The 26,192-nt window shown below is 43.6% G+C and overlaps 1 protein-coding gene across 1 annotated transcript; it reads left to right on the top strand.

Annotated features, from left to right (window-relative positions):
* The first annotated feature begins 704 nt into the window (after window positions 1–704).
* NDUFA6 (NADH:ubiquinone oxidoreductase subunit A6) lies at window positions 705–20,756 on the top strand. The gene is made up of 3 exons (XM_040359748.1): window positions 705–887; window positions 3,656–3,771; window positions 20,584–20,756. Exons 1-3 carry the CDS (start codon window positions 752–754, stop codon window positions 20,713–20,715), a joined length of 384 nt encoding a protein of 127 aa, XP_040215682.1. The 5' UTR covers window positions 705–751; the 3' UTR covers window positions 20,716–20,756.
* The last annotated feature ends 5,436 nt before the right edge of the window (window positions 20,757–26,192 follow it).

The raw sequence follows: 26,192 nt of genomic DNA, 5'->3' as shown, positions 1-26,192 counted from the left end.
CATAAATCTATCCCATAGTCTGTAAAAGCTATAACTTTTTCACAAACCAACCAATATATGCTTATTTGGATTTATTTTACCAAAAATATGTAGCAGAATACATTTGGGCTAAATTTATCAAGAAATTCTATTTTTACATTTTTTTATTGGATATGTTTAATAGAAAAAAGTTATATATATATATATTTCTTTCAAAATTGTCGGTTTAGAGTGTGAAAAAAAAAAACACAGAGGTGATCAAATACCACCAAAAGAAGGCTCTATTTGTGTAAAAGAATTAAGGACATGAATTGTATTTGTGTACAGTGCCGTACGACAATTGTCAGTTACAGTAATGTAGTGCCTTTTATCAAATTGCCTGGTCGTGGGGGGGGGGGGGTAAATCTTCCGGAAGTCAAGTGGTTAAACCACAAACTCCATGCATTTTATGTTCCTGTGACTATAAATAAATAACACCTATTCTCTATACAGCCTTGAATTATTATATACTGTATATGATTTACAGTCACATAGTACAGTAAACATAAGGTTGAATGTATAACTGACTCCTCTATGTGAATATACAAACCCTCCACCATGTAAATGACTGACTGTGACTAACAGTCTAGCAATGCGTGAGAGACGAGAGGCACATGCGCAGAAAGTGGTGGCGGAGACGCGCTCGGGAATAAGCGTGTGTGGAAGGATATCAAGCTGTGATTGGTTGGTCAGGTGACGGTGCACATGCGCTGTGCTGTTCGGCTGAAGGAAGATGGCAGCTTCTGGGAAAGCTGCCCTTACGAGAACAGTCGGGGCTGTAAAGCCAATTCTCAGCAGAGACGTGGGAGAAGCAAAACGGAGGGTGCGAGACTTGTACCGAGCCTTCTACCGGGAGGTGCCCAATACAGGTGAGCCTGGCAGGAGAGGAGGGCGCCTCTGTTCCCTCCGACCTTGCTGGACGGTCACCTTGTGAGAGCTCTCTCCTTCCTGGAGGGGGACATATCGCCCTGTGCGCTGTGACTTATCGCCCTGTGACTTATCGCCCCTGTGCGCTGTGACTTATCGCCACTGTGCGCTGTGACTTATCGCCCCTGTGCGCTGTGACTTATCGCCCCTGTGCGCTGTGACTTATCGCCCCTGTGCGCTGTGACTTATCGCCCCTGTGCGCTGTGACTTATCGCCCTGTGCGCTGTGACTTATCGCCCTGTGCGCTGTGACTTATCGCCCTGTGCGCTGTGACTTATCGCCCTGTGCGCTGTGACTTATCGCCCCTGTGCGCTGTGACTTATCGCCCTGTGAGCTGTGACTTATCGCCCTGTGCGCTGTGACTTATCGCCCTGTGCGCTGTGACTTATCGCCCTGTGAGCTGTGACTTATCGCCCTGTGCGCTGTGACTTATCGCCCTGTGCGCTGTGACTTATCGCCCTGTGCGCTGTGACTTATCGCCCCTGTGCGCTGTGACTTATCGCCCCTGTGCGCTGTGACTTATCGCCCCTGTGCGCTGTGACTTATCGCCCTGTGCGCTGTGACTTATCGCCCCTGTGCGCTGTGACTTATCGCCCCTGTGCGCTGTGACTTATCGCCCCTGTGCGCTGTGACTTATCGCCCCTGTGCGCTGTGACTTATCGCCCCTGTGCGCTGTGACTTATCGCCCCTGTGCGCTGTGACTTATCGCCCCTGTGCGCGGTGAATTATCGTGCAGTGACTTATCCTGTGACCTAAGTCACCCTGTGTGCTGTGACTTACCACCCTAGACATATTGCGCTGTGACTTGCCGCCCTGTGTGCTGTGACTTACCACCCTAGACATACAGAGTATAATAATCGCACCCCATATCTGTAGCTGCCTGCACGACCGGAATCATTTATTTTCATGTTTTTATTCTAATGAACCAGATCCCCTCTACTGCAATGATTCATAGTTTGCCCATGAAATGACTTCAAACCACCAGAATCTTTAAGTTCTGAAAGCCGAGACTCCGGGGAATACAGAAAAGGTTCATGTCACAGCTGGTTGTCAAACGTGCACAAAAAAAAACGTAATCCGCTTTATCAAACTCGTGCAACTTTGACAGCAGGCATCCTGCTCGACTCCATTGCGGCTTGCCTGCGACTTCGTTAACAGATGTCAATGCAAGTTGTGACAAAGTTGCCCCAAAGTAGGAACCTTTTTCAAAGTCACTGTGACTTGCCGCACCAATTAGGACGGTTCCATTGTCATTAATGGGATGTGACTTGGAACACTCAAGTCGCATGACAAGTCACGGCAGAGTGAACCGGGGCTTAGTGCGCGCACACACAATATAATTCACAATTTGTTGGTAGAATATAAAGATGAAAATCTAAAAAATCTGGCAAGTCCTTAAATTGCGCATGACTGTGATATGTTCCCAAAATTCTCCATAGGTGACGCTTTAAAAGCCATAAAGGGGTTGTAAGGCCCCGTTCACACCTAGGCGTATATACGCCTGTAGTGTGAACGCCGCTGCGGCCCCGACACGCCAGAGGGATGCTTTAGCATTGCCCTCTATGGAGATGGTTCACATCTCCACGCCTGCCGCCTGAAAAAAGGTCCCGGACCTTTTTTTCAGGCGTCTTTCGGCGTTCGGCTAGGAGATGTGAACCATCTCCATAGAGGGGGTCACAGGCTGCATTCACAATCGCGGCGTTTTGTCGCCGCGTATCGCGGTACAAAACGCCGCTATTTGCCGCCGCAATTCACGGGACAAAACGCAGCGATTCAGTACGCTATAGTGTGAATGCAGCCTAAAGGTTTGTGTTTTTTCACCTTAATGCTTCCTATGGCAGTGAAGTGGTTAAGCACTTGAGCTCTGGAAGGTTTTACCCCCCTTATGATGACCAGGCCATTTTTTGCTATTCAACACTGTGCTACTTTAACTGGTTATTGCACGGCCATGCAGCGCTGTATGCAAACACAATTTATATACATTTATCTTACAAATAGAGCTTTCTTTTGGTAGTATTTGATCATCACTTTTTTTTTTTTTTTGCTATAAACAAAATCATACATTTTGTGAAAAAATGATATAATATATATATATTTTATATTTTAATTTCTGTATACATTTAGGCAAAAATGTATTCTGCTACTTATCTTTGGTAAGGGAAAATCCCACAAAGTGTATATTGATTTGTTTTTTGTGAGAGTTCTAGCGCCTAAAAAATATATATTGGAATTTTTATATATTTTAAACTAGTAATGCCGGCGATCAGCGACTTATAGCGGGATGTCAGTCAATCTGATAGTTGGTGGGAGCTGATGACTAACTGTCACTGACATCTCCAGTGGCATTAATACAGATCAGTGCTAATAAAATACATTGACACTGGCTAGGAAGGGGTTAACATCTGGGGCAATCAAAGGTTTAAATGTGTGTAAAAATGTTTACTATGTGTAATGGGTGCTGATTTTACCAAGGGATATGGCGGTTTTTATTTCCTGTTTTGCAGGGGGGGAAACGGCACATCGCCGCTGTCAAAAGGAGCTTTGTGTTGTTTACAGGTGGCCTATTGTAATGCGGAAAGGTTGTCCGGAGAGCGATGGTTTACTATGCAGTATTGGACCTGCATGTCAGCTTTGTTTATTCCTCGATTCTGACCTGTGAAACATTGCATGTAAGCACTTCTATATGTAAATCTTTTCTTCCTTTTTCCAGTACATGTTTATCAGCTGGACATCAGTGTGAAGCAAGGACGGGACAAGGTGAGGGAGCTATTTCAGAAGAATGCACATGTCACAGACCCAAGAGTGATTGATTTACTTGTAATCAAGGTAAAGACTTACTTTCTTTTTATACTCCCGTCCTGATCGTATTCTAAAGCTTAAGGTGCTTCTGCTTTTTATACTTTTCCGCTAGATCTGCATGATTTTGGCAAAAATTTATTGGAATAAAGATCACGATTCTCGTGACGTAACATCTTTGACGTTATACAAAAAAACGGGCTAACTTTACTGTGTTTTTTTTTTTTTTTTTTTTTATTATTCATTAAAGTGTATTTAACCGCTTAACGACCGCCACATGTACTTATACGTCAGCAAAATGGCACGGACAGGCAGAACGACGTTCCTGCACGTCGCTGCCTTTTCACGGGTCGGGGGTCCGATCGGGATCCCCCCCCCCCCCCCCCCCCGGTACATGCGGCAGTCAGTAAGCCTCAGGGAGCGATCCGGGATGAGGGCGCGGCTATTCGTTTCTAGCCGCCCCCTCGCGATCGCTCCCCGGAGCTGAAGAACAGGGAGAGCCGTATGTAAACACGGCTTCCCCGTGCTTCACTGTGGCGGCTGCATCGATCATGTGATCGCTTATATAGGGAGACACGATCGATGATGTCAGACCTACAGCCACACCCCCCTACAGTTGTAAACGCACACTAGGTGAAACATAACTCATTCAGCGCCCCTGTGGATAACTCCCAAACTGCAACTGTCATTTTCACAATAAACAATGCAATTTAAATGCATTTTTTGCTGTGAAAATGACAATGGTCCCAAAAATGTGTCCGCCATAATGTCGCAGTCACGAAATTAATCGCTTGATCGCCGCCATTAGTAGTAAAAAAAAAAAATGCAATAAAACCATCCTCTATTTTGCAAACGCTATAAATTTTGCGCAAACCAATCGATAAACGCCTATCGCATTTTTTTTTTTTGTTTTTTTTTTTACCAAAAATAGGTAGAATACGTATCGGCCTAAACTGAGGAAAACATTTTTTTTATATATATATATATATATATATGTGTGTTTTTGGGGGATATTTATTATAGTAAAAAATATTGAATTTTTTTCAAAATTGTCGCTCTATTTTTGTTTATAGCACAAAAAATAATAACCGCAGAGATGATCAAATACCACCAAAAGAAAGCTCTATTTGTAGGGAAAAAAAGCATGTCAATTTTGTTTGGGAGCCACGTTGCAAGACCGCGCAATTGTCTGTTAAAGCGACGCAGTGCCGAATCGCAAAACCTGGCCTGGGCATATAGCTGCCTAAAGGTCCGGGGCTTAAGTGGTTAAAAAAAAAATGCATTTGAAAGTCCGCTACGCAAATACAGTGTGACATAAAATATTGCAACAACTGTCATGTTATTCTTTAGGGTCTATATATATATAATTTAGCAGAGAGAGAGGTATATTTTTTTATATAAATAACTAAATGTTACATTGTTTCTCTTTATCTTGTGATAAACTTGGCAGGCTGCCTGGATTTTTTTTTTTTAAGCTATCAGAAGTGAGCAGAGAACTCTCTGCACTTGTTTTTTTTTCCCAAAAAATCCAAGTTTATTAAAATGTATAAACAGGCACATAAGTATTTGTAACAATGGGTCAACATTCCCCATACATTCTTTGGCAAAAAACAAACAATTATGGTTATCCAAATTCGCTCCATTCCCTTCAACAGGTGTATCCCCCGGCATTAACATACAGAGATAAACCTTCCGACCCTGTACATCAAAGAAAGCAAGAAAAAACACAAAAGGACCTTCTGTATGGATCGTACATCTGCTAGGTCCCAAATGACTTCCCCCCCCGTCCTTCCCCTCTCATTCACACCCCATGCTTTGACGCCTCTGTACTCAAACTGTGCATGTTTCACCATCTTCCAGCCACCTGTCCCATACTTGAGAAAATTTTTGCGGTCTCCCTCTATGTGTATAAATCATTTTCCTGTAAGGGAGAATAGCATTTACATCCTTTTTCCAATCCCTCAGCGCCTCCGTTTGCATCCATACCTTGGCCACTGCCTTCCTAGCCAGGAATAACGTTTCATTCATAAAAATTGCTTGGTACTTCTCTATATCCACATCGGGCAACAGTCCCAACAAACACAATTTTGGGTCCATTCCCACCGGGGATCCCATGTTATCATGTAGAAATTGAGTCACCTGCAGCCAGTATGCTTGTACATCCGAACAGTGCCACATCATATGGTAGAAGGACCCCTCCTCAACCGCGCACATGGGACACCTAGGGCTCCTATTGGTCCGAAACTTCGCCACTCTCTGTGGCGTGATATATGCCTGGTGTAGTATATACAGTTGAGTTAACCTGTCTGACATCTTAGGGGACGCAGCTTTAACCCCCTCCAGCACCTCTTCCCATTCCGTGTCCTCTATGGGGCCTACGTCTCTCTCCCACTTTAATTTGGCTGTCTGCGCTATCTTGCTAGTCCTACGTCTCCTAATGACATAGTAACAGTTGGATGTGAGCCCAGTGGATTCCCTCCCAAAAATCACATCCAACACCTGTGGGGCACTCACTTCTATACCAGCTGGGCCCAGCTGGGCTCTAAGTGCGTGCCTGAGTTGCAAGTATCTAAAGTGGAGTTGCGGCGGAAGGGAAAATTCCTCCCTGAGACTATTGTATGGCTTTGGGCCCGTGTCCAACATAACCTGGGAGAGATACAGTATCCCATACGCAGCCCATACCCCTGCATCTGGGACCGTGTCTAACTCTGGCAAGGAACTATTTTTCCACAGCGGGGTATGTGTATGTATGTGACTCTCTCCTTGTTTTTTAAGGCCCACATCCCATACCTTTTGATGGTGCGCAAGCATTTCCGCCCCAAATCTAGTGGTCCTGCATCCTCCATGACCTCTTCTAAAGATTGCCTGTATAGGAGTATGTAGAGGGCTATCCGGCTTATTACAGACTAGGGACCTATACCTCTGCGACTCTGACGTGTTAAAGTAGTAGAAATGCGACAATTGCGACGCTATGTAATAATCCTGCAAATCAGGGAGTGAACACCCTCCTTCTGTATTCGGATTTTGCAGTGTACTCCATGCCAGCTTATGCCTGCCTGCTCCCCACACAAAAGAATTTAAGATAGCTTCCAGTTGTTTAAACGTCTTAAGGGGTATATAAAGGGGAGCATGCCATACCATCTATAGGATTTTGGGTAGTAGGATCATCTTGATCAAGTTTATTCGTCCCATCACCCCTAGTGGTAGTTTCGCCCATGCCTGTGTTCTAGCTTTAACCACCGCAAATAGCGGTTCCACATTCAGAGGGACATAATCTCTAAGATTCCTTGTGACCATTACCCCTAGGTATTTCACTTCAGCCACTCTCTGTAGTGGTAAGTCATGCGACACTGCGGGGGGGGGGAACTGATCCAGAGGGAGAATTTTGGATTTATCCCAATTAATCCGTAAGCCTGAGAATCTCCCTACCTCTTCTATAATATTCAGTGCTGCTCTTAATGAGGGGCCCTGGTCCTCTAGATATAGAATTGTGTCATCCGCATATAGGCCGATCTTTTCCCAGGTGTCTCCCTTCCTGAGTCCCACCACCTCCGAGCTATGTCTGATGGCAATCGCCAATGGCTCCGCTGCCAGCGCGTATAACAGCGGAGACAGGGGGCATCCCTGTCTCGTACCTCTCTCCAGGGAAATCTGTTCTGATAGCCACCCATTCACGAACACCCTTGCCTTGGGGGTCTGGTAGAGTAGCTGCACCCATTTAATGAATCGCGGGCCAAATCCATAGCATTTCAGACATTCCCACAGGTATAGCCACTCGACTGAATCGAATGCCTTGGCTGTATCCAAAGCAACTACCACCCGGGTTCCTACATTGTCATGCTGCGCTTGAATGTTCATAAATAGCCTCCTGATGTTCATTGCTGTGTTCTTTCCTGGCATAAACCCCGTTTGGTCCCCATGAATCAGTGATAGTATCACCGAATTCAATCTAGATGCCAGTATCTTAGCTAAGATTTTAATGTCCACCGGAAGCAAAGATATTGGCCTATAAGATTCCGGGTAGTAATGATCCTTGCCCGGTTTAGGAAGAACAATTATCTGTGCTTCCTGCATGGAGGAGGGGAGGGTTCCCGATTCAAATATAGAAAGGTATAATGCCCTCAATCTGGGGATTAGTGTTTCTGAGTACGTAGTATAAAACTCTAACGGGAGGCCGTCTAGACCAGGAGCCTTGGACTTGGCCAGTTGCGATAACGCCGTGGCTATATCCTGGGTGTTAATTGGAGCTTCCATCATCTGCACTTGTACCCGGCTCAACTTTGAAAATTGTAGTGTGTGCAGATAGGCTTGTATTTCCTGTGGCGTGTGTGTACATTGAGATCTGTATAGTTCCTCATAAAAATGTCTGAACCTATCAGCCACCACTGGGGGGTCCGCAACAATCGAGCCATCCGGCTCTTTCAGTGAGACCACCACTGGCGGCCTATCCTCTAGGTGTGCCAAATACGCCAACATCTTCCCTGCTTTCTCCCCATGCTCATAAATTCTTGCCTTACTGAAAAATATACGCTGTTTGGCCTTCTCCATATGTAGCTGCGTTACCATCCTGGTCTGCATTTTTACCTTGGTCAAATTCTCTATAGTGGGCTGATTATTAAAAGCAGTCTCAAGATCCTGCAGCGCGCCTTCTGCACTATTCATAACTACTTTGGAGTTCTGTTTTAGCCTACGTATCCTAATGTCTAGTACTTTACTCGCCTGCGTCTTGAACGTATCCCATCGGGAATTAATATCTGTGTAACCCTGGCCCTCCGGGAGCAAAAACTGTAATTCCCTCTCTATGCTCTCATGATCAGTCAAGGCTGTCAACCAAAAGGGGTTGAGCCTCCACCCCCTCACAGGGGCCCTGTCTGGCAATGATACCTGTACCCAACATGGCGAGTGGTCGGACAGAGCCCTAGGAGCAAACCCGGCCCCCCCCACCCTCGGCAGCAGGGTTGCCGAGACTAACACGTAGTCAATGCGAGACATAGTAGCATGGCTGGTTGAATGGCATGTATAGGCCCTACTCTTGGGGTTTCTTTGTCTCCACACATCCACAACCGCAAATTCTTTCATCAGACGTCCCATTCTGGTCAGACCGGGGGGCCCCACATGTCCTCCCGGCATTTCTGGTCTATCCAGGCTAGGGTCCATGACCATATTGAAATCCCCCATCCACACAGCCGGCACCGTCGGGTACTTGGCCATAAATGCCAACCCCAGTGTGACGACTTCCGAGCTGTATGGAGGGGGGATATAACATGCTATCAGCACCATATGCATTCCCCCTATACGTACATATAAGAATAAATACTTCCCCTGCTGATCCGACTCCAGTGTAAGTAATTCAAAAGGGGTGGCCTTTGACACCAGCAATGAGACTCCCCTGGAAAAACTGAAATGGGTACTATGATAGGCCCATCCAATCCACGGGCGCTTCAGTGCAGACTGTAGATGACCGGTAACGTGCGTTTCTGTTAAGGCAATAATGTTCGCTTTTTGCGCTTTAAGATATGCTAGGGCCGCCGTACGCTTAATTTTGTTTCTCACCCCCCTCACATTCCACGTTAGAAATTTAATAGAGGTCATGGTACCATGAAAACTAGCTTTCGGGGTCGGATCTGCAGCACAACAATCTCATACACCTGTGAATCTTTCATGAATCTTTGGATATCCCATTTTCCTGTTTTAACATATTTACTTTGCCATATCCCAACTATAAACCACATACTCCAATACAACAACCGTTCAGGGACCAAACAGTGGCCCTGGTCTTTCGTAACTCCCCACCCCCCACCCAGCCCAGCACCTCCCCAACATGGTGTGAGCATACATTCCCCAACCAACAGGACCCATGTGAAAAAGAAAAAGAATACTTCTTCCAGCAGATAAATATGTCTGGAGGCACGGTTCTTAGGTCCTGTGTGTATCATGGCTAGACCATTATACACTCGTCTAACGGGACGATTATTCACTGAGCAATGCGTGGATTCGATACTGGGAAAACATAACATCTCCCAGATTGTATTATTCATTTGCTCCTCTGGCTCTCCAGAACCTGTGCTCTGTACCGTCCCCACCGCTTTAGTATGCTGTTGCAGGATCCTTGTCTTGTCCACTGCGGCATGAAAACATGTCTGAAAAGGGGCTTCCAGCCCCCCCTCCCCCCGGATCCCCGGAGGGGTTCAACACCAAATCTCAGGCCATCCCCGATGCAGTCCCACACTATTCCCCGGGCCCCATGTCCAAGATCCCATAAAACAAAACCATTTTAACACCCCCTCCCCCCGAAATGGGGGATGAGGGACAGTCTAAAAGCAATGTCCCAGTCTATGAGCCACTTATTATTCAGCAGCAAGTCCCATTTGCAAACCTCTATACAGGATAGGGGGGGGGGGGGGTTTTGCCTTCCCCCTCACCACGTGCAGTCTATCCCCGTCCCCCCCGTGTGTTACTCACAAATTTTCCATAGCAGGCCTCACTCCTGTCTCCCTTTCCGATCCAACCATTCAGCTGCTGCTGCTGGGGTTTCAAAAAATAGTACACGTCCATCTTCCTCCACTCGCAGTTTGGCTGGAAATAGCATGGCATATTTTAAATGCAACACACGCAGGCGACGTTTCACATCTTGAAACTGAGACCTCTTCTTCTGCACTTCAGTAGAGAAGTCCGGGAACACTGCTACCTGGACATTTTCCACCCGCATATTCCCCTTCTCCCGGGACAGTCTCATGATTTTATCCCTGTCACGAAAATTCAGGAACTTAGCAATAAATGTGCGGGGAGGGGCCCCTTCAGGAGGTGGTTTCGCTGGGATCCTGTGTGCCCTCTCCACCGCAAACATGGCGGAGAACTCCTCTCTCCCATATATTTTAATTAGCAATTGTTCCAAGTAGTCTGCTGGGTCTCTGCCTTCTGTGCACTCCGGTATCCCAATAAAGCGCAAGTTACAGCGGCGGAGTCTGTTCTCCATTTCGTCTTGGTGCGCGTGTAGTTGTTGAAGTTGGCGCTGCACCCCCTCCGCCGCCCGTTGCATAGGATACAGCACATCCTCCGCAGCACCAATACGTTCCTCTGTCTCTTTGACCCGATCCCGGACCGCAGACAAATCTTGCCTCATAAGTGAAATGTCTATTTTCACTTCATCAATCTTGGTTGTCAGTGTCCCTTGCAGTACCGCTATGGCCTCCAGCACTTTAGCCGTCTCCGCCGCGTGGCGATCCGCTCCCGGAGGCTGGTCGGCGCCATCTTTGGCCTGCTCCTCTCCCCCATCGTGGCGGTATTTAGCCAGTTTGTCCGCCGCAGCAGCTGCTTTCTTAGGTGGGGACATGCCTCCCTCCTATCCCTATGTTTCCAGGTATTGTTCAGGGAGTTTTGCAGCAAAATTAATCAGCCAGGATACTTTGCAGGATTGTCAGCCAGAGGAGCTCCTTCCACCCACGTCCTACTCCATCGCTTGCCAGGCCACGCCCATTACTCTCTGCACTTGTTACATAGAATCGGGAAATGCTGTTTTAATATCGTGAGGAGAGTTGAATCGAGATTTTGATTCTTTAACGAGTAATCATGCAGCTCTACTTTCCACCTAGTGAACCTTTTTGTTAAATAAATGAAAAATGCAAATTATTATATATATTTTTTTTTAATCCCAAGCCCTTATCTATAGATCCGTTTTTTTTCTTCCTGCAAATATGTTGAGAAAGATCAACAATTTCTAGGGGCGTACTTATTTTTTTACTTGACTACAACAAAAATTATAAGACCTATGCACATACTTGCAGTTAGAGCACGTTGGTACCTAAACTACGGCCCTCCGGCTGTTCAATAAACTACAATTCCCATCATGCCTAGTCATGTCTGTGAATGTCAGAGATTTACAATACCTCATGGGATGTGTAGTTCCGCAACAACTGGAGGGCCGTAGTTTGAGGATCCCTGACCTAAATGCTGATTGTGCCACATTTTGAGTATCTCTGAACACAACAAAGTGTTGGGGATAGTAGGATTATCCTTAAGGGCCAGTTCACACCAGATTCCGTTCAGTTCCGTGTTCATTTTTTTTCTGCACTAAAAATGCATGCACAGTGTTTTCCATGTATTCCAATGGCTCTAGTTCACACCATGCAGTCAGTTTTCGGTGCAGAAACTGACCGGAACTTACTGTATTGGTGCAAACAAAATAGAACTGCATCGGGTGTGAACTGGGCCTTAGGGTTAGTTGTTAAGTAGATGAGCTATAAAAGTTGTTGGCCTAGTGATCGTTTTGCGCATTGTAGTGTGTACACAATTTTAAGGCTTCATATATTTAGTATCGACTTTGCACAATCTCATCCTTTTTATATTTCATATAAAATTTGTAGATCATATTGTGTTTGCATTTGGTAAAATGTAATGTATTTTAACTGTAACAGATTTAAAACAAATTTGTGCAAACATCATACAACATAATTTGCTTGCTATAGGGGCACTTGTCCATGCAGGATGTTCGAAGCTCAAAAGGGTGCAAGTGCTTCTTTGCCGCACATGGGGCAGCCCATTGAAATGAAGGGGCTGTCCTATGAGTGTCCTATTCACGATTACAGTGTAATGGGGGCCAATGGAAGAACTGGGAGAGATGTGTGTAAGACGATCACTGATGTCACACGTCCAGCCCCGCCCCCTACAGTTAGAAACACATATGAGGTCACACTTAACCCCTACAGTGCCCCCTAGTGGTTAACTCCTAAACTGCAATTGTCATTTTCACAGTAAACGGTGCATTTTTATAGCACTTTTTGCTGTGAAAATGTCAATGGTCCCAAAATGTGTCAAAATTGTCCGATGTGTCCGCCATAATGTCGCAGTCACGAAAAAAATCACTGATCGCCGCCATTAGTAGTAAAAAAAAAAAATTATAATAAAACTATCCCCTATTTTGTAAACGCTATAAATTTTGTGCAAACCGATCTAATTATATATATATATATATATTAGGGTTGTCCCGATACCACTTTTTTAGGACTGAGTACAAGTACCGATACTTTTTTTTATGTACTCGCCAATACCGATACTTTTTTTTTAAATGTGTCCCCAAATGCAGCCGTGTCCCCCGTATAGCAGCCATGTCCCCCGTATAGCAGCCATGTCCCCCGTATAGCAGCCATGTCCCCCGTATAGCAGCCATGTCCCCCGTACAGCAGCCATGTCCCCCGTACAGCAGCCATGTCCCCCGTACAGCAGCCATGTCCCCCGTACAGCAGCCATGTCCCCCGTACAGCAGCCATGTCCCCCGTACAGCAGCCACGTCCCCCGTACAGCAGCCACGTCCCCCGTACAGCAGCCACTGTCCCCCGTACCTACTGTTATCACCGCGGCGGGGAACATTACAGACAGCGTTCGTTTGAACAACTGTTTTCCCCGCTGCGCATAGACGATCCGTCCAAGGGGGAGTGTCTATGCGCAGCGGGGAAAACAGCTGTTCAAACGAACGCTGTCTGTAATGTTCCCCGCCGCGGTGATTAACGTGGCAGCGGCGGTGGGGGAGTATTCTATTTTAGTATCGGGGGTATTAGCGGGAGTACGAGTACTCCCGCTAATACTCGGTACCGATACTGGTATCGGGACAACTATATATATATATATATATATATATATATATATATATATATATATATATATATATATATATATATATATATATATATATATATATATATATATATATATATATATATATATATATATAAAAAAAATTGTGACTGCAACATTATGGTGGACGCTTTTGACACATTTTTGGGACCATTGTCATTTTCACAGCGATCAGTGCAATAAATATGCACTGGTTACTGTGAAAATGGCAGTGAAGGGGTTAACCACTAGGTAGCGCTGTAGGGGTTAAGTGTTTCCTGCATTGTGTTTCTAACTGTAGGGGGGATGGGCTCTATGTCGCATGACACTAATCTCCGCCCAGAGTACACGGAGCCGAGATCAGTGTCATTCTCACTAGGCAGAGCAAGGAGATGCTTGTTTACACAAGCATCTCCCCGCTCTATACCTCCGTGAGAGGATCGTCCGCAGGACCCACGGTCCGACTCAGAGAAGGCGGCAGGGTTGTGCGCTTGCGACCACATGACAGGCATTTAAAGGGCCACGTACAGGTACGTGATAATGCCTGTCCGTGCCATTCTCCCGACGTATATATGGCGTGGGCGGTCCTTAAGCGGTTAAAGTGAATAACTCAACACCAAGTTCACTATATGGACCACTTATACATGTTCATGATTTCACCCCTTAATCCCCTCTTCTTAGGGGGGGAATAAATTCTGTTCTTTTAATCTTATAGCTGAGCTCCTCCATGCCTTTATCAGTTTGGTTGCTCTTATCTGCACTTTCTCCAGTTCCCCGATATCCTTTTTGTGCCCGAAACTGAACTACATATTCCAGATGAGCTCTTACTAATTTGTACAGGAGCAAAATGTTTTCTCTTCCCTTTTACTACCCACATCTGGCACCTTTCGAATACCTGTCTTTGACAGATACCCTGTCCCCACTTCAGGGAGACTGGGCCGCGGTGAATCAGACAGAGCATTGAGGTCGGTTTGTAAGTTGGAGACATCCTGTAAGAATGTTCTTCCACAGCAAAGCTTGGTGTCATCTGCAAAGACAGAAATGGTACGTTTAATCCCAGATCTTGTATCATTTTATAATTATGCTAAAAAGTAAGGGTCTGAACCTTGGGGTACACCACTAACACCCCTAGACCATTCAGAGTGAGAATCATCAACCACTACTCTCTGAATATGGTCTTATTGCCAGTTTTCCATCTATTTACAAAAAGAAAATGGAAAGAGAGGTCTGATGTGTACAGAGGTGTGTGCACCTGAAGTAGAGCTGCACGATTCTGGCCAAAATGAGAATCACGATTTTTTGGCTTAGAATGAAGATCACGATTCTCACGGCGTAAAATCTTTTACATTTATACAAAAAAAAATTGGGCTAACTTTACTGGCTAGTTTTTTTTATTTTTTTATTTATTAAAGTAATTTTTTCCCAAAAAACACTACTGCGCAAATACAGTGCAACATCAAATATTGCAACAACCGCCATTTTATTCTCTAGGGTCTCTATTAAAAAATTATATAATGTTTGAGGGTTCTAAGTTTCTAGCAAAAAAAAAAAAATGATTTTAACTTGAAAAGAGCTGTCAGAAAAGTTTGGTGTTTAAGTGGTTAAACGTTTCTAATTTACATACAGATGTTAAAGGAACACTAAAGGTACAATTTTTTTTTTTGTTTAAAAATAACAAACATGTTATACTTGCCTCCACTGTGCAGATCGTTTTGCACAGAGTGACCCGGATCCGTGTCTTCTGGGGTCCCTCGGCGGCTGTCTCGGCTCCTCCTCGCAAAAGCTTTCCACGTTCATGCGAGCTCCCTCGCATGGTGGAAAGCTTTTGCGAGCGCGCTCCCGTGATACAGCAGCGGCCATAGCCGCCGACTGTATCACTCGGCCCCGCCCCCCGGCGCGCCGCGTCATCCGCTGTGATTGACAGCAGCGCCAGCCAATGGCTGCGCTGCTATCAATCCGCCCAGCCTAGCCAATCAACGGCCAGGCTGGGAACCGAGCAGGATGACAAGCACGCGCCCGGGACTTTCGAACGGTGAGGTAAGTAAAACGGGGGCTTGGGGGGGGGGGGGGGCGGTGCTGTCAGATGTTTTTTTACCTTAATGCATAGGATGCATTAAGGTAAAAAAACTTTTACCTTTACAACTCCTTTAATTCCTTTGGTGTAAGTCAGTGTCTCTCAATTCCAGTCCTCAGGCCCCCCCAACAGGTCAGGTTTTCAGGATTTCCCTCAGATGAAAAGGCTGTGGTGATTACTAAGGCAGTGAAACTGATCAAATCACCTGTGCAAAATAATGGAAATCCTGAAAACCTGACCTGTTGGGGGGGCCTGAGGACTGGAATTGAGAAACACTGGTGTAAGTCAATGTTTAGACTTAACTTTCCACTGATAAAGAATGTATTCAAAACTTGGCAGGCTGCCCAGACTTTGACTTTTGGCTGAGAGTAGAGAGGAAATTCTTTTCATGCCAAAGATTGTGAAACCCTGTGTCAAGAATTGCAACAGGAAAAAGATCGCGATAACGATTCTTGATGATTAATCGTGCAGCTCTAACCTGAAGTATACTGGATGTGGAAGAACTGAACTGTGGGAAGTAGAAGAGGTTACTTGTATACGGCTAAGCAGTATTGGTTCTATCGGGCTCTGCAGAGCGCAAGTGAAGGACACAGTTTAAAAAAAAAAAAAGAGGATAGTAAGATTTGTTTTATCACATCCTACTTTGTACATTCTATGCCTTCAAAAACATTTGTTGGCTTTCTGTAAACCCATGAATACCCTAGTCCATTTCCAGGACAGCAGCATTTAGAAAATGCACACTTTGACAACAGAATATTGGCGTGAGCAATTAACCACTTCAGCCCCCCCCCCCCCCGCACCGTTTGGCTGCCAAATGACCGGGCTACTTTTTGCGATTCGGCACTGCATCGCTTTACTGACAATTGCGTGGACATGCGACGTGGCTCCCAAACAAGATTGACGTCCTTTTCCCCCCACAAATAGAGCTTTCTTTTGGTGGTATTTAATCACCTCTGCGGTTTTTATTTTTTGCTCTATAAAAAAAAAAATGTTGTCAATTGTTTATTGGTGTAAATTTTGGAGGGGAAAAAAGCAATATTTTGTACTTTTTGGTAAAATATCTCCAATTTAAAAAAAAAAATAACAAATTTTGTTCCTCTGTTTAGGGCGATATGTATTCTTCTACATATTTTTGGTAAAAAAAAAAAATCACAATAAGCGTGTATTGATTGGTTTGCGCAAAAGTTATAGCGTCTACAAATTAGGGGATAATTTCTTTTTTTTTTTTTTTACCAGTAATGGTTGCGATCTGCGATTTATTTATTTTTAAATCCTGACTGCGACTTTATGGCGGACACATCGGACACATTTTTAGGACCATTGTAATTTTTACAGCGATCAGTGCTAAAAAATGCACTGATTACTGTGAAAATGCCACGGGCAGTGAAGGTTAACCACTAGGTGGCGCTGAAAGGAGTGATTCTAACTGTTAGGGGGAGGGGCGACCAGTGACACGTCGGCGATCACAGGGAACAGTAGATCCCTGACATGTCACTAGGCAGAACAGGGGAATGCCTTGTTTATAAAGGCATCCCCCTGTTCTGCCTTTGTCGGCCACCCGAAACCTTGAGTTGCCGGGACCCGCGGGCGCACTCACGAGGCATGTGGTGGGCGCACGCGCCCGCTGGGTGGCAAATTTTAAAGGCACGTACAGGTACGCCCATTTGTCTGCCTGTGCCATTCTGCTGACGTATATCGGCGTGCAATGGTCGGCAAGCTGTTGATGAAGGCTGTCATTATTGACGTGATGTTTTGACTTCACTGCTGTCTGAGATGCTAATCCAGAACAAGTACAGAGGTAAGTACACTTTTCTAACACTATAGAATACTTGTTCTGGAACTGTGACTGAAACATACTAATGTAAAACCAAGTCGGGCATCTAGCATTTTTAAGAGGCTTACAATGATTACATATTTCAGTCATGACAGTCGCTTTTAATCCTACCTCTGCTCCAATACATTGTAGGTGCATCAAAGTTGTGCAGAGTCTTAGACTCTAAAAGCAGCCACAGCCTAAGTAGAAAAGCATGTTGCAGAGAAGGATTGTAGCTCTGTCTGGAAGCAGTGGTCTCTCTTCAGAGGTTACTGTCCCACTGCTAATTTAAAGCTAGAGCTCCTTTAGCAAAGCTCACGCTTGCTTCAGTAAAAAGATATCCGATTTACTATTGGCAAAACATTTTATTTTTGCTCGTATATATATATATATATATATATATATATTTTTTTTTTTTTCACCTGTGTCCCATTGTGATTTCCCCTCATTTTCTGTCCCATAGCCAAACAGGAAGTCAGAGGAAATCTCTGCAAATTAAGAAAATTCCTCTGGGGCCCCCTGGTCACCAGAACGAATTTCCCCATTGGAAGATTTTCCCTCTATTACTTATTCTGGGGACGACCCAAAATTTGGGATTTCCTTTTACTTTCACTTTCAATGATGATGGTAAACAGGACAAATGGAGAGCGTGAATCTCCCCAACGGGGGCCCTGACAAGCGTCCTACTCCCTCTCCAATCTATCCAAAACTAGAAAAAAAATTGCCTTTAGTTATACTTTAAAGGGTTTGTAAAGGACATTTTTTTTAAAATCTTCATAGCTTCCTTTACCTTAATGCAGTGCTGTTTTCATGTCCTCATTGTTCGTTTTTGCTCTCAAGTTGCTGTAATTCTTCTCTGATCTCCACACTTCCTGGTTGTCTGTTTCCTGATAACCACAGTGCTGGGAGCTTTTCACTGTGGTCACTAACTTCAAGGAGGTGTGATTTAGTGTGTGTCTAAAACCCCACAGCACCAATCGGTTTCGTTTTCCAAACCATCACTGCCCTGTATTGGCTCTGTGCAGCAGAGAGGCAGGAAACAACATGCAAAAACAAAACTAGAAACTGCAGGTACATTATATGATTGATTTTAATCGTTTTTAAAAGGAATCCGTTAACTATTATGTCTAGAGGTCGAACGATATATCGGCTGGCCGATATATCGGCCGATATTTGGCGTTTTTTAATTAATCGGCATCGGCCGATTTGTGTTTTAAAAAAGCCGATTTAAACTTCAGCACCGCGACTTGCAAAAAGCTTCTGTAATAGAAGTCAATGCAAGTTGCCTGAAGCTTCCGTAGAAGACTTCTCTCTCTCCTGGGCAGCCTGCCAAGTTTTGAGAAAAGATATACAATGTTGCTACTTATCAATGAACTGAACTCCATGTAGGAGAGTTCTCAGTTTAACCATTTAAAGGCTAAATCTTTTTTGACACTTGTTGCTTACAAGTAAAAATCCTGTATTTTCTGCTAGAAAATTACTTGGAACCCCCAAACATATATTTTATTTTAGCAGAGACCCTAGGAAATAAAATAGCGATTGCTGCAATATTTAATGTTACACGGTATTTGCGCAGCGGTCTTTTAAACACATTTTTTTGGGGAAAAAAAATATACTTTAACAAATAAAAAAAAATAACTAAACAGTAAAGTTAACCCATATTTTTTTTTCATCCAAAAGTTTTCATTACCTGTGTGTGTATATATGTATGTGTGTGTGTGTGTATATATATATATATATAGTGTGTGTGTGTATATATATATATATATATATATATATATATATATATATATATATATATATATATATATATATATATATATATTATACACACACACACACACACACACACACACACACACACACACACACACACACACACACACACACACACACACACACACACACACAATAAAAACTTTTGGACAAAAAAAAAAAATATGGGCTAACTTTACTGTTTAGCCCAAAAGCGCCTGAAAAATCGGCTTAACATATCGGCCCAAAAAAATCGGCATCATAAATCGGCTATCGGCCGCCGCGATTTCTAAATATCGGCATCGGCCAGAGAAAAACCCATATCGGTCGACCTCTAATTATGTCTCTATACCCTGTAAACAGTCATTTCAGCATAACATTTTTTTTTATTTACAACTCCTTTAACCACTTTCACCCCCTTCCTTCCCAGGTCAATTTTCAGCTTTCAGCGCTCTCTCACTTTCAATGACAATTGCGCAGTCATGCAACACTGTACCCAAATGAAATTTTGTTCACACTAATGGCTTTCTTTTGTTGGCATTTATTCACAACTCATTCAATAATAATTCAATAAAATCTAATTTTGTCATAAATTTAAGCCAAAATGTATTCTGCTACATGTCTTTGGTAAAAAGAAATTCCGTTAAGTGTATAATTGGTTTGTGTGATCATGTACAGATGTGCGCAGATGATCACGGACATATGTATGCAGATGATCATTGGGACATATGATTTTACTGGGACATATGTGGGGGACAGGTGTTTTTACTATGAGGACACTATTTTAGTGACGTGTGTGTTTACACTGTGTGGGGACACTGGGACGGTGATCAGTGTGTAAAAAGCTGTAAAAAGACGCTCATACTAGCTGATCACCGGCCGGCTACAGCGGTCAGCTCTCCTCTCTGACAACTTCTGTGTGAGGAGAGCCGATCGCATAGCAACCGCCTCTCTATATACATCACATGATGGCTGTGATTGGACACAGCCCTCATGTGATCAGGAGGGCCAATCGCCGAGCCCTACTGCCGATCGGAGAGGTGCTGTGTCCGGGTGAAACGAGCACATCGGGATTGTGCCGCTGTGCTGTCGATTTCCCCCTTCCTTCTGAGTGACATTCCTGAACATCCACTCAGGAGGAAGCACCCACCTGTATATGTGCAGTGGGAGGTGGTTAAGTGCTGTCAGAACTCTAGTATCGTTTTATAAGTCTGTTTTTTCAGTTGCTTAAAATATTCTCAGTGATAGAAGCAAGTGGTTAAATGACTTCCAGCCTTATATATTCATGTACTGTGCATCATGTACAGATGTGCGCAGATGATCACGGGCATATGTATGCAGATGATCATTGGGACATATGATTTTACTGGGACATATGTGAGGGACAGGTGTTTTTACTATGTGAGGACACTATTTTGGTGACGTGTGTGTTTACACTGTGTGGGGACACTGGGACAGTGATCAGTGTGTAAAATGGTGACCAATGGTAGTACTATTCTCAGGGTCCCTTATGTTTTTGTAAGGTATGTTATGAGCATTTCTCTTTATTGTTTGCAATATTTCCAACAGTTATCTGTTTGTTTATTTTTAGGGTAAGATGGAGTTAGAAGAGACCATAAAAGTTTGGAAGCAAAGGACCCATATTATGCGATATTTCCATGAAACGGAGAGTCCACGACCCAGTGACTTCCTTGGCAAATTTTATGCGGGTCAAGACTTTTAATTTAACCTTTTGTCTGCACCAATAAATGTATGCTCCAGATATTTGTTTGTATTTTGTTTTTATTTGTAAAATATATGTACCGTATTTTCCGGCGTATAAGACAACTTTCTGGATGCAAAAACATGCATCCAAAGTCGGGGGTCGTCTTATACGCCGGGTACAGTCTCCGTACTCACTTTTTTTCCCCAGCGCTGACAGTCTAACATGCTACGATCGCGAGCCTGAATGATTTCAAAGCCGCGCCTTCACTGCAGAGTGTTCTGTGATAGGAGGAACAAAAATCTTCCCAGCAGCGCCTCTGTTCTTTGTTCCTCCTATCACAGATGCCTTCTCATCCTCGGACGAGATGAGAAGACGTCCGTGATAGGCGGAAAACATAAGAGGCGCTGCTGGGAAGATTTTTGTTCCTCCTATCACAGAACACTCTGCAGTGAAGGCGCGGCTTTGAAATCATTCACGCTCGCGATCGCAGCATGTTAGACTGTCAGCGCTGGGGAAAAAAAGTGAGTGTTATTGCACTGAGGTGGGCAACAAGTTCAGGCACAGTGGGGGCAAGTGATGGCAATGTGGGGACATGTAATGGCACAATGGCAATGTGAGGGGCAAGTGATGGCAATGTGGGGGCATGTAATGGCACAGTGGCAATGTGGGGGCATGTAATGGCACAATGGCAATGTGGGGGCATGTAATGGCACAGTGGCACAGTCTGGGCATGTAATGTAATGGCACAGTGAGGAATGTAATGGCACAGTGAGATTTGAAAAAGCCTGTTTCTGTCAGCGGTTCTGGCTCCCCCTCAGCTTCCAGAAAGACAGTAAGAAGGGGGTAGTCTTATACAGCGAGTATATCCCAAAATCAAAATTTTTCCTGGAAAATTAGGGGGTCGTCTTATACGCCGGAAAATACGGTATTACAAAATAATTAAAGAAGAGTTTATGACCAGGTTACTTTGCTGGGAGAAAAAAAATAAAAAGGTAGGATGAAAATATAAAAGCATGAATCAAAAGTATGAAACTGAAATGTATGAAATAATTAATATTAGATATACTTGACATAGAGGCTGAGGTTCTCTCCCAATGGCCCTCTAAATCAGATGTATCAATTTATTTACTAGATTTATATTATACAGTATGTGATGGGACTGTTGCATTTTTGAATTGTAATTTTCTAAGTATTCTTTTACATTAACTTTTTCAAACCTCTATTACACATTTATTCAAAGTCCCACCTTTTTTCTGCAACCTTGCTGTGTTGCAATTTTGCTCCCATTTCATCAACATGACAGGGATGGAGGTGCATGACTCTACCCAGTCATGACTTCTTTTAAAGTCCCACTTTCCCAAATCCCCCTGTAACAATCTCTATTACACATATGTTTGATCCTGAAAGTCTTTGGCATGTAGAATTCAAGATGTTTCAAGCTAGGGATGAAAATATTCTAATAAAAGTAACATCATGATTCTATTCTGGGAATTTCTACGTTTCTATCTCCTTCTGTAGTAAGAAAAAGCATTATGGCTGTTAGGGTAATCTCCTCTCAAAATGTTATTTTTATGGGTATAACAATGTAATTCCATAGGAAGTTAGATGTGTTACCCTTCGGCTCCCAAGTATCCATACACGTTTGCCCCTTGCAGTGTGTGGATGTGCAGTGCATGTTTTAACATGCATTGAAGTGCATTTTTTTTTCTTTTACATCCTGTCATCAGAGTAGCTCGCTGTCACCATAGTGACACTGTACTACTCTGGGGGAGTTTTTTTTTTTTTTTTTTACACTGTTATTGCTTATACACTTTATTACTGTATATGCAATAGTTTGACCTGTCATGAATGTGATAACAATTCATGAACAGCTTGCTTATGGTTGTGATCTGTGACTGGCTAAGCTAATCACATGGTGCAGGTAGCCAGGTACCATGTGATTGCTTTGGGTAAATCACAGATCACAACAGTAGGCAAGCTGTTCATGAATGGAAATCCATTCATGACAGGTTGTTATATTGTTATCGTGATTGCTATAACCAATTGTAGCGATCACATGATACCGGATATCAATAACAGTAATTCCCTGTGTCCGAGGAAGCCTGTCAGACAATGAGTAAGATACAAAGAAAGAGATGGAGCACATCAGCCCCTAGTGCAACACCATTTATTGAATAGAGATACAAAGAAACACTCGCATTGTGTTCTTTGAACAAAAGCATTTGTAGTTGTGCTGTGATATGTTTCCGACACATAGGGCTCCAGGCAGGGTTCAGACAGAGTGTTGATAAGTAGTCCCAGTGGGATAACGTTCAGCCACGACAAGTTGTATGTGAGCCGCCCGCTCATAACGGAAGTCCTCTGATAAGGGAACCTGACTGGACTCCACAGACACTTAATGCACAAGCTGGAACAGCTGACAAAGTGATGCTGATGGTTGCTATAATGCATTTTAGAAGGTGTGGCCTCTTTCCTCGGGTCTCGAACAATAAGTAAGGCCTGGCGGCTGAAACAGATTAGTATATTCATAGTGTACTGACCATGTAGTTAATAGACTTCACCATATCTGGATGATACTGAGTTGCTGGCTGGATCTTATTTTCGGATGCTGTATACTACATAAGTATGGAGACAGTACAAGCTTGGACACCAGTCTTCCCAGCTCCTGCATGGGTCCTGGCTTGAGTAATGATTATCTGTGTTCATTGACATATTTGGTATCTTTTATTTTTTTTCAGCATAAAAAATTACAACTGCTATCTTTTCATTCTACATATCCTCTGTGTTCAGAAAATAAGGTATATAATGCTCTGGGGATTTAAATTAACGTTCTAGCCAAAAATGCAGATTTTAAGTGTGTAAAAACTATCCAAGTAGTTGTAAACCTCAGAACAAAGCATATTCTTCTATAGTGTGTTCTTGTCTCAATTGAGAGAGCTTGGTGTGATTTCTTGTTCAGTATAAAAATGAACATCTACATATGATCCAAAATAACCATTGATTGCTCAATCTGGCACTGGGCTTATGACAAGCAGTAAATAATGATGGACTGAACAATCAATGGTTATCCCGGATTAAATGTGGTTGTATGCTTTTATACTGGACAAGTTATTTTTGTGTTGTCACGTATGTTAAGGCTCATGTATGTATCATCCTAGTGCCTTATCTTCTTTTGTGTGTACAATAAGTGTGATTTCTGTCTGCTGCTTTGTTCCTCTGCTATTAGCATGATCTATTTCTGCCAAGTTTTCCTGACACTAAGCCTAGGTTCACACTGCTGCGAATTCAAAATCGCAGTAAAATTCGCGATTTTACCGCGATTTCGCGGCAGCAATTTAATGTAAATCGCGGCCCAAAATCGCAAAAAGTAGTACAGGAACTACTTTTTGAAATCACAGATGCGGCGTCGCACTGATTAGGACAGTGCCATTGCCGCCGATTTGAGATGCGATTTGACATGTCAAATCGCATCTCAAATCGTTCCAAATCGTACCCAGTGTGAACCAGGGCTAAAGCCTCGTACACACGATCCGATTTTTGGCCAACCGAGCATCTGACTTTTGTCAAAAGGGCGTGTCCCTGGATTTTGTCTTGCATACTAACGGAACACAATTGTTGACCAACAAACACAAACGTAGTGACGTACTATGTGGAATTTCATCTCTTGAGCACCACCTTTTGGGCACCTTCTGCTAATGTGTTTGGTGAGCATTGATTCTGAGCATGCGCTTTTGTACTACGGAATTTTGTACAGACTATACAAAAATCTGACAACAGACCGTTTTCCACCGAAAATTTACTATCCTGCCATCCAACATTTGTCTGAAGGAGCGTACTAACGGTCAGATTTTAGGCCAACAGTCTGTCATCAGACAATCCCTGTCAACAATCGGATCATGTGTACACGAGGCTTAAGAGAAAAAAAGATGACAGGAAAGGGACCTCCAGCTGATTGACAGCCTCAGCTCTGTTCCTGTGTGAAGGGGGGTGTGTCCCTTCCCTCCAATCAGCTCTCCACCCTGAGCTCTGCAGAGTGTAACTTCAGCGCTCTGCTTTCTTTTTTTTCCTGACAGCTTAGACAAGATTTATAAATTGTGCACAGATGTAAAGAAGACTGCAGATAAATAGGAACAACTTATGTTGGAGGATATGTTTCATTTATGTGTATCACAGAGGCCAGTCACTTCACTGGGTATATGTAAGGCCCCTTTCACATGGGTGCCTCTGTTATACAGATTCTGCTTGCTCACTGGGAGATCACTCCATTGATTCTCGCTGAGCAGGTGGATGACAGGTCTGTCTCTGCTCACTGTGCAGAGATGGACCTGTCAGAGTCCCACTCTCCTCTATGGGGAGACCAGATGAAATTGCACCTCCTGTCCATTTTCATCTGATCCCATTCGTCGGGTGGATGAAAAATAGGACCATAGGTTAAAGGGGATGTATAATAATAAGATGGACTGTGACTGTTGTTTTTAAATAATGTTCTGTTATGTATTTTTTTTTTTTTATATATATATATATATAATGTATATGTGTTGTACTGATTTGTTTTAAAATAATAAAAAAATTATAATCTAAAAAAAAAGAAAAATAGGACCACCATCCATCTGGATTTGGTGGGCAGGATCAGATCGGATAGCGGCGGAAGTCAGCAGACATCTCACCACTGACACCTGACGCTCCATAGGGCTGAATAGAGGGTTTAGACAGGTCTGCCTGAAAAACTGACAGGCGGACCTTATCGGACAGTCTGTGTGAAAGGGCCCTATGGATTTTCAACCACTTTAAAGTATGCATATGTCATACCTATGGGACAACTACTACTAGAGTGATTCTCGCATTCCACAGCAGTGCCACAGGTATGGTATACGCATACTTACATATAAAATATATACCTTAAATTCAGCTTTAAATCATGTAAGTTGTATATTTTTCTGCATTTTAAAAAGTTTTATTTTATTTCACATTTTACTACCTTCCGTTAAACCATGTCTAAAGATGTCATGTCAGCAAGGTACATCCACAGGAACTTCCTTTCCTAGGGTGACAACACAAACTCTGTTGTGCTGTAGGTTTGTTACGCTTTCCTGCCTAATGATATCATCCCCACTAAACTGTTGAAAGAATGTGCCGATATTGTGGCACCGTCTATCACGCACCTCATAAACCAATCAATTAAGGAAGGCATGGTGCCGACCCCGCTGAAACAAGGCATAATCAAACCAATTCTAAAAAAAAAACTACCCTTGACCCCAAAGACCCAAATCATCGTCGACCCATAACAGGCCTAAACATTTTCTCCAAGGTAATGGAGAAAGCAGTTGTACAACAGCTACATTATTTAGACACCCACAAACTACTGGATTCACTTCAATTGGGTTTCCGTCCTGGTCACGGGACAGAAACAGCACTTCTCAAAATATGGGATGAAGCTCTCGAAGCAGCAGACGAAGGAGAATCTGGTCTTCTGGTACTATTGGACCTAAGCGCAG

The sequence above is a fragment of the Rana temporaria genome, chromosome 7, assembly GCF_905171775.1.
Source record: "Rana temporaria chromosome 7, aRanTem1.1, whole genome shotgun sequence".
NCBI lineage: Eukaryota > Metazoa > Chordata > Amphibia > Anura > Ranidae > Rana > Rana temporaria.
This window is presented reverse-complemented; position numbering and strand designations above follow the sequence as displayed.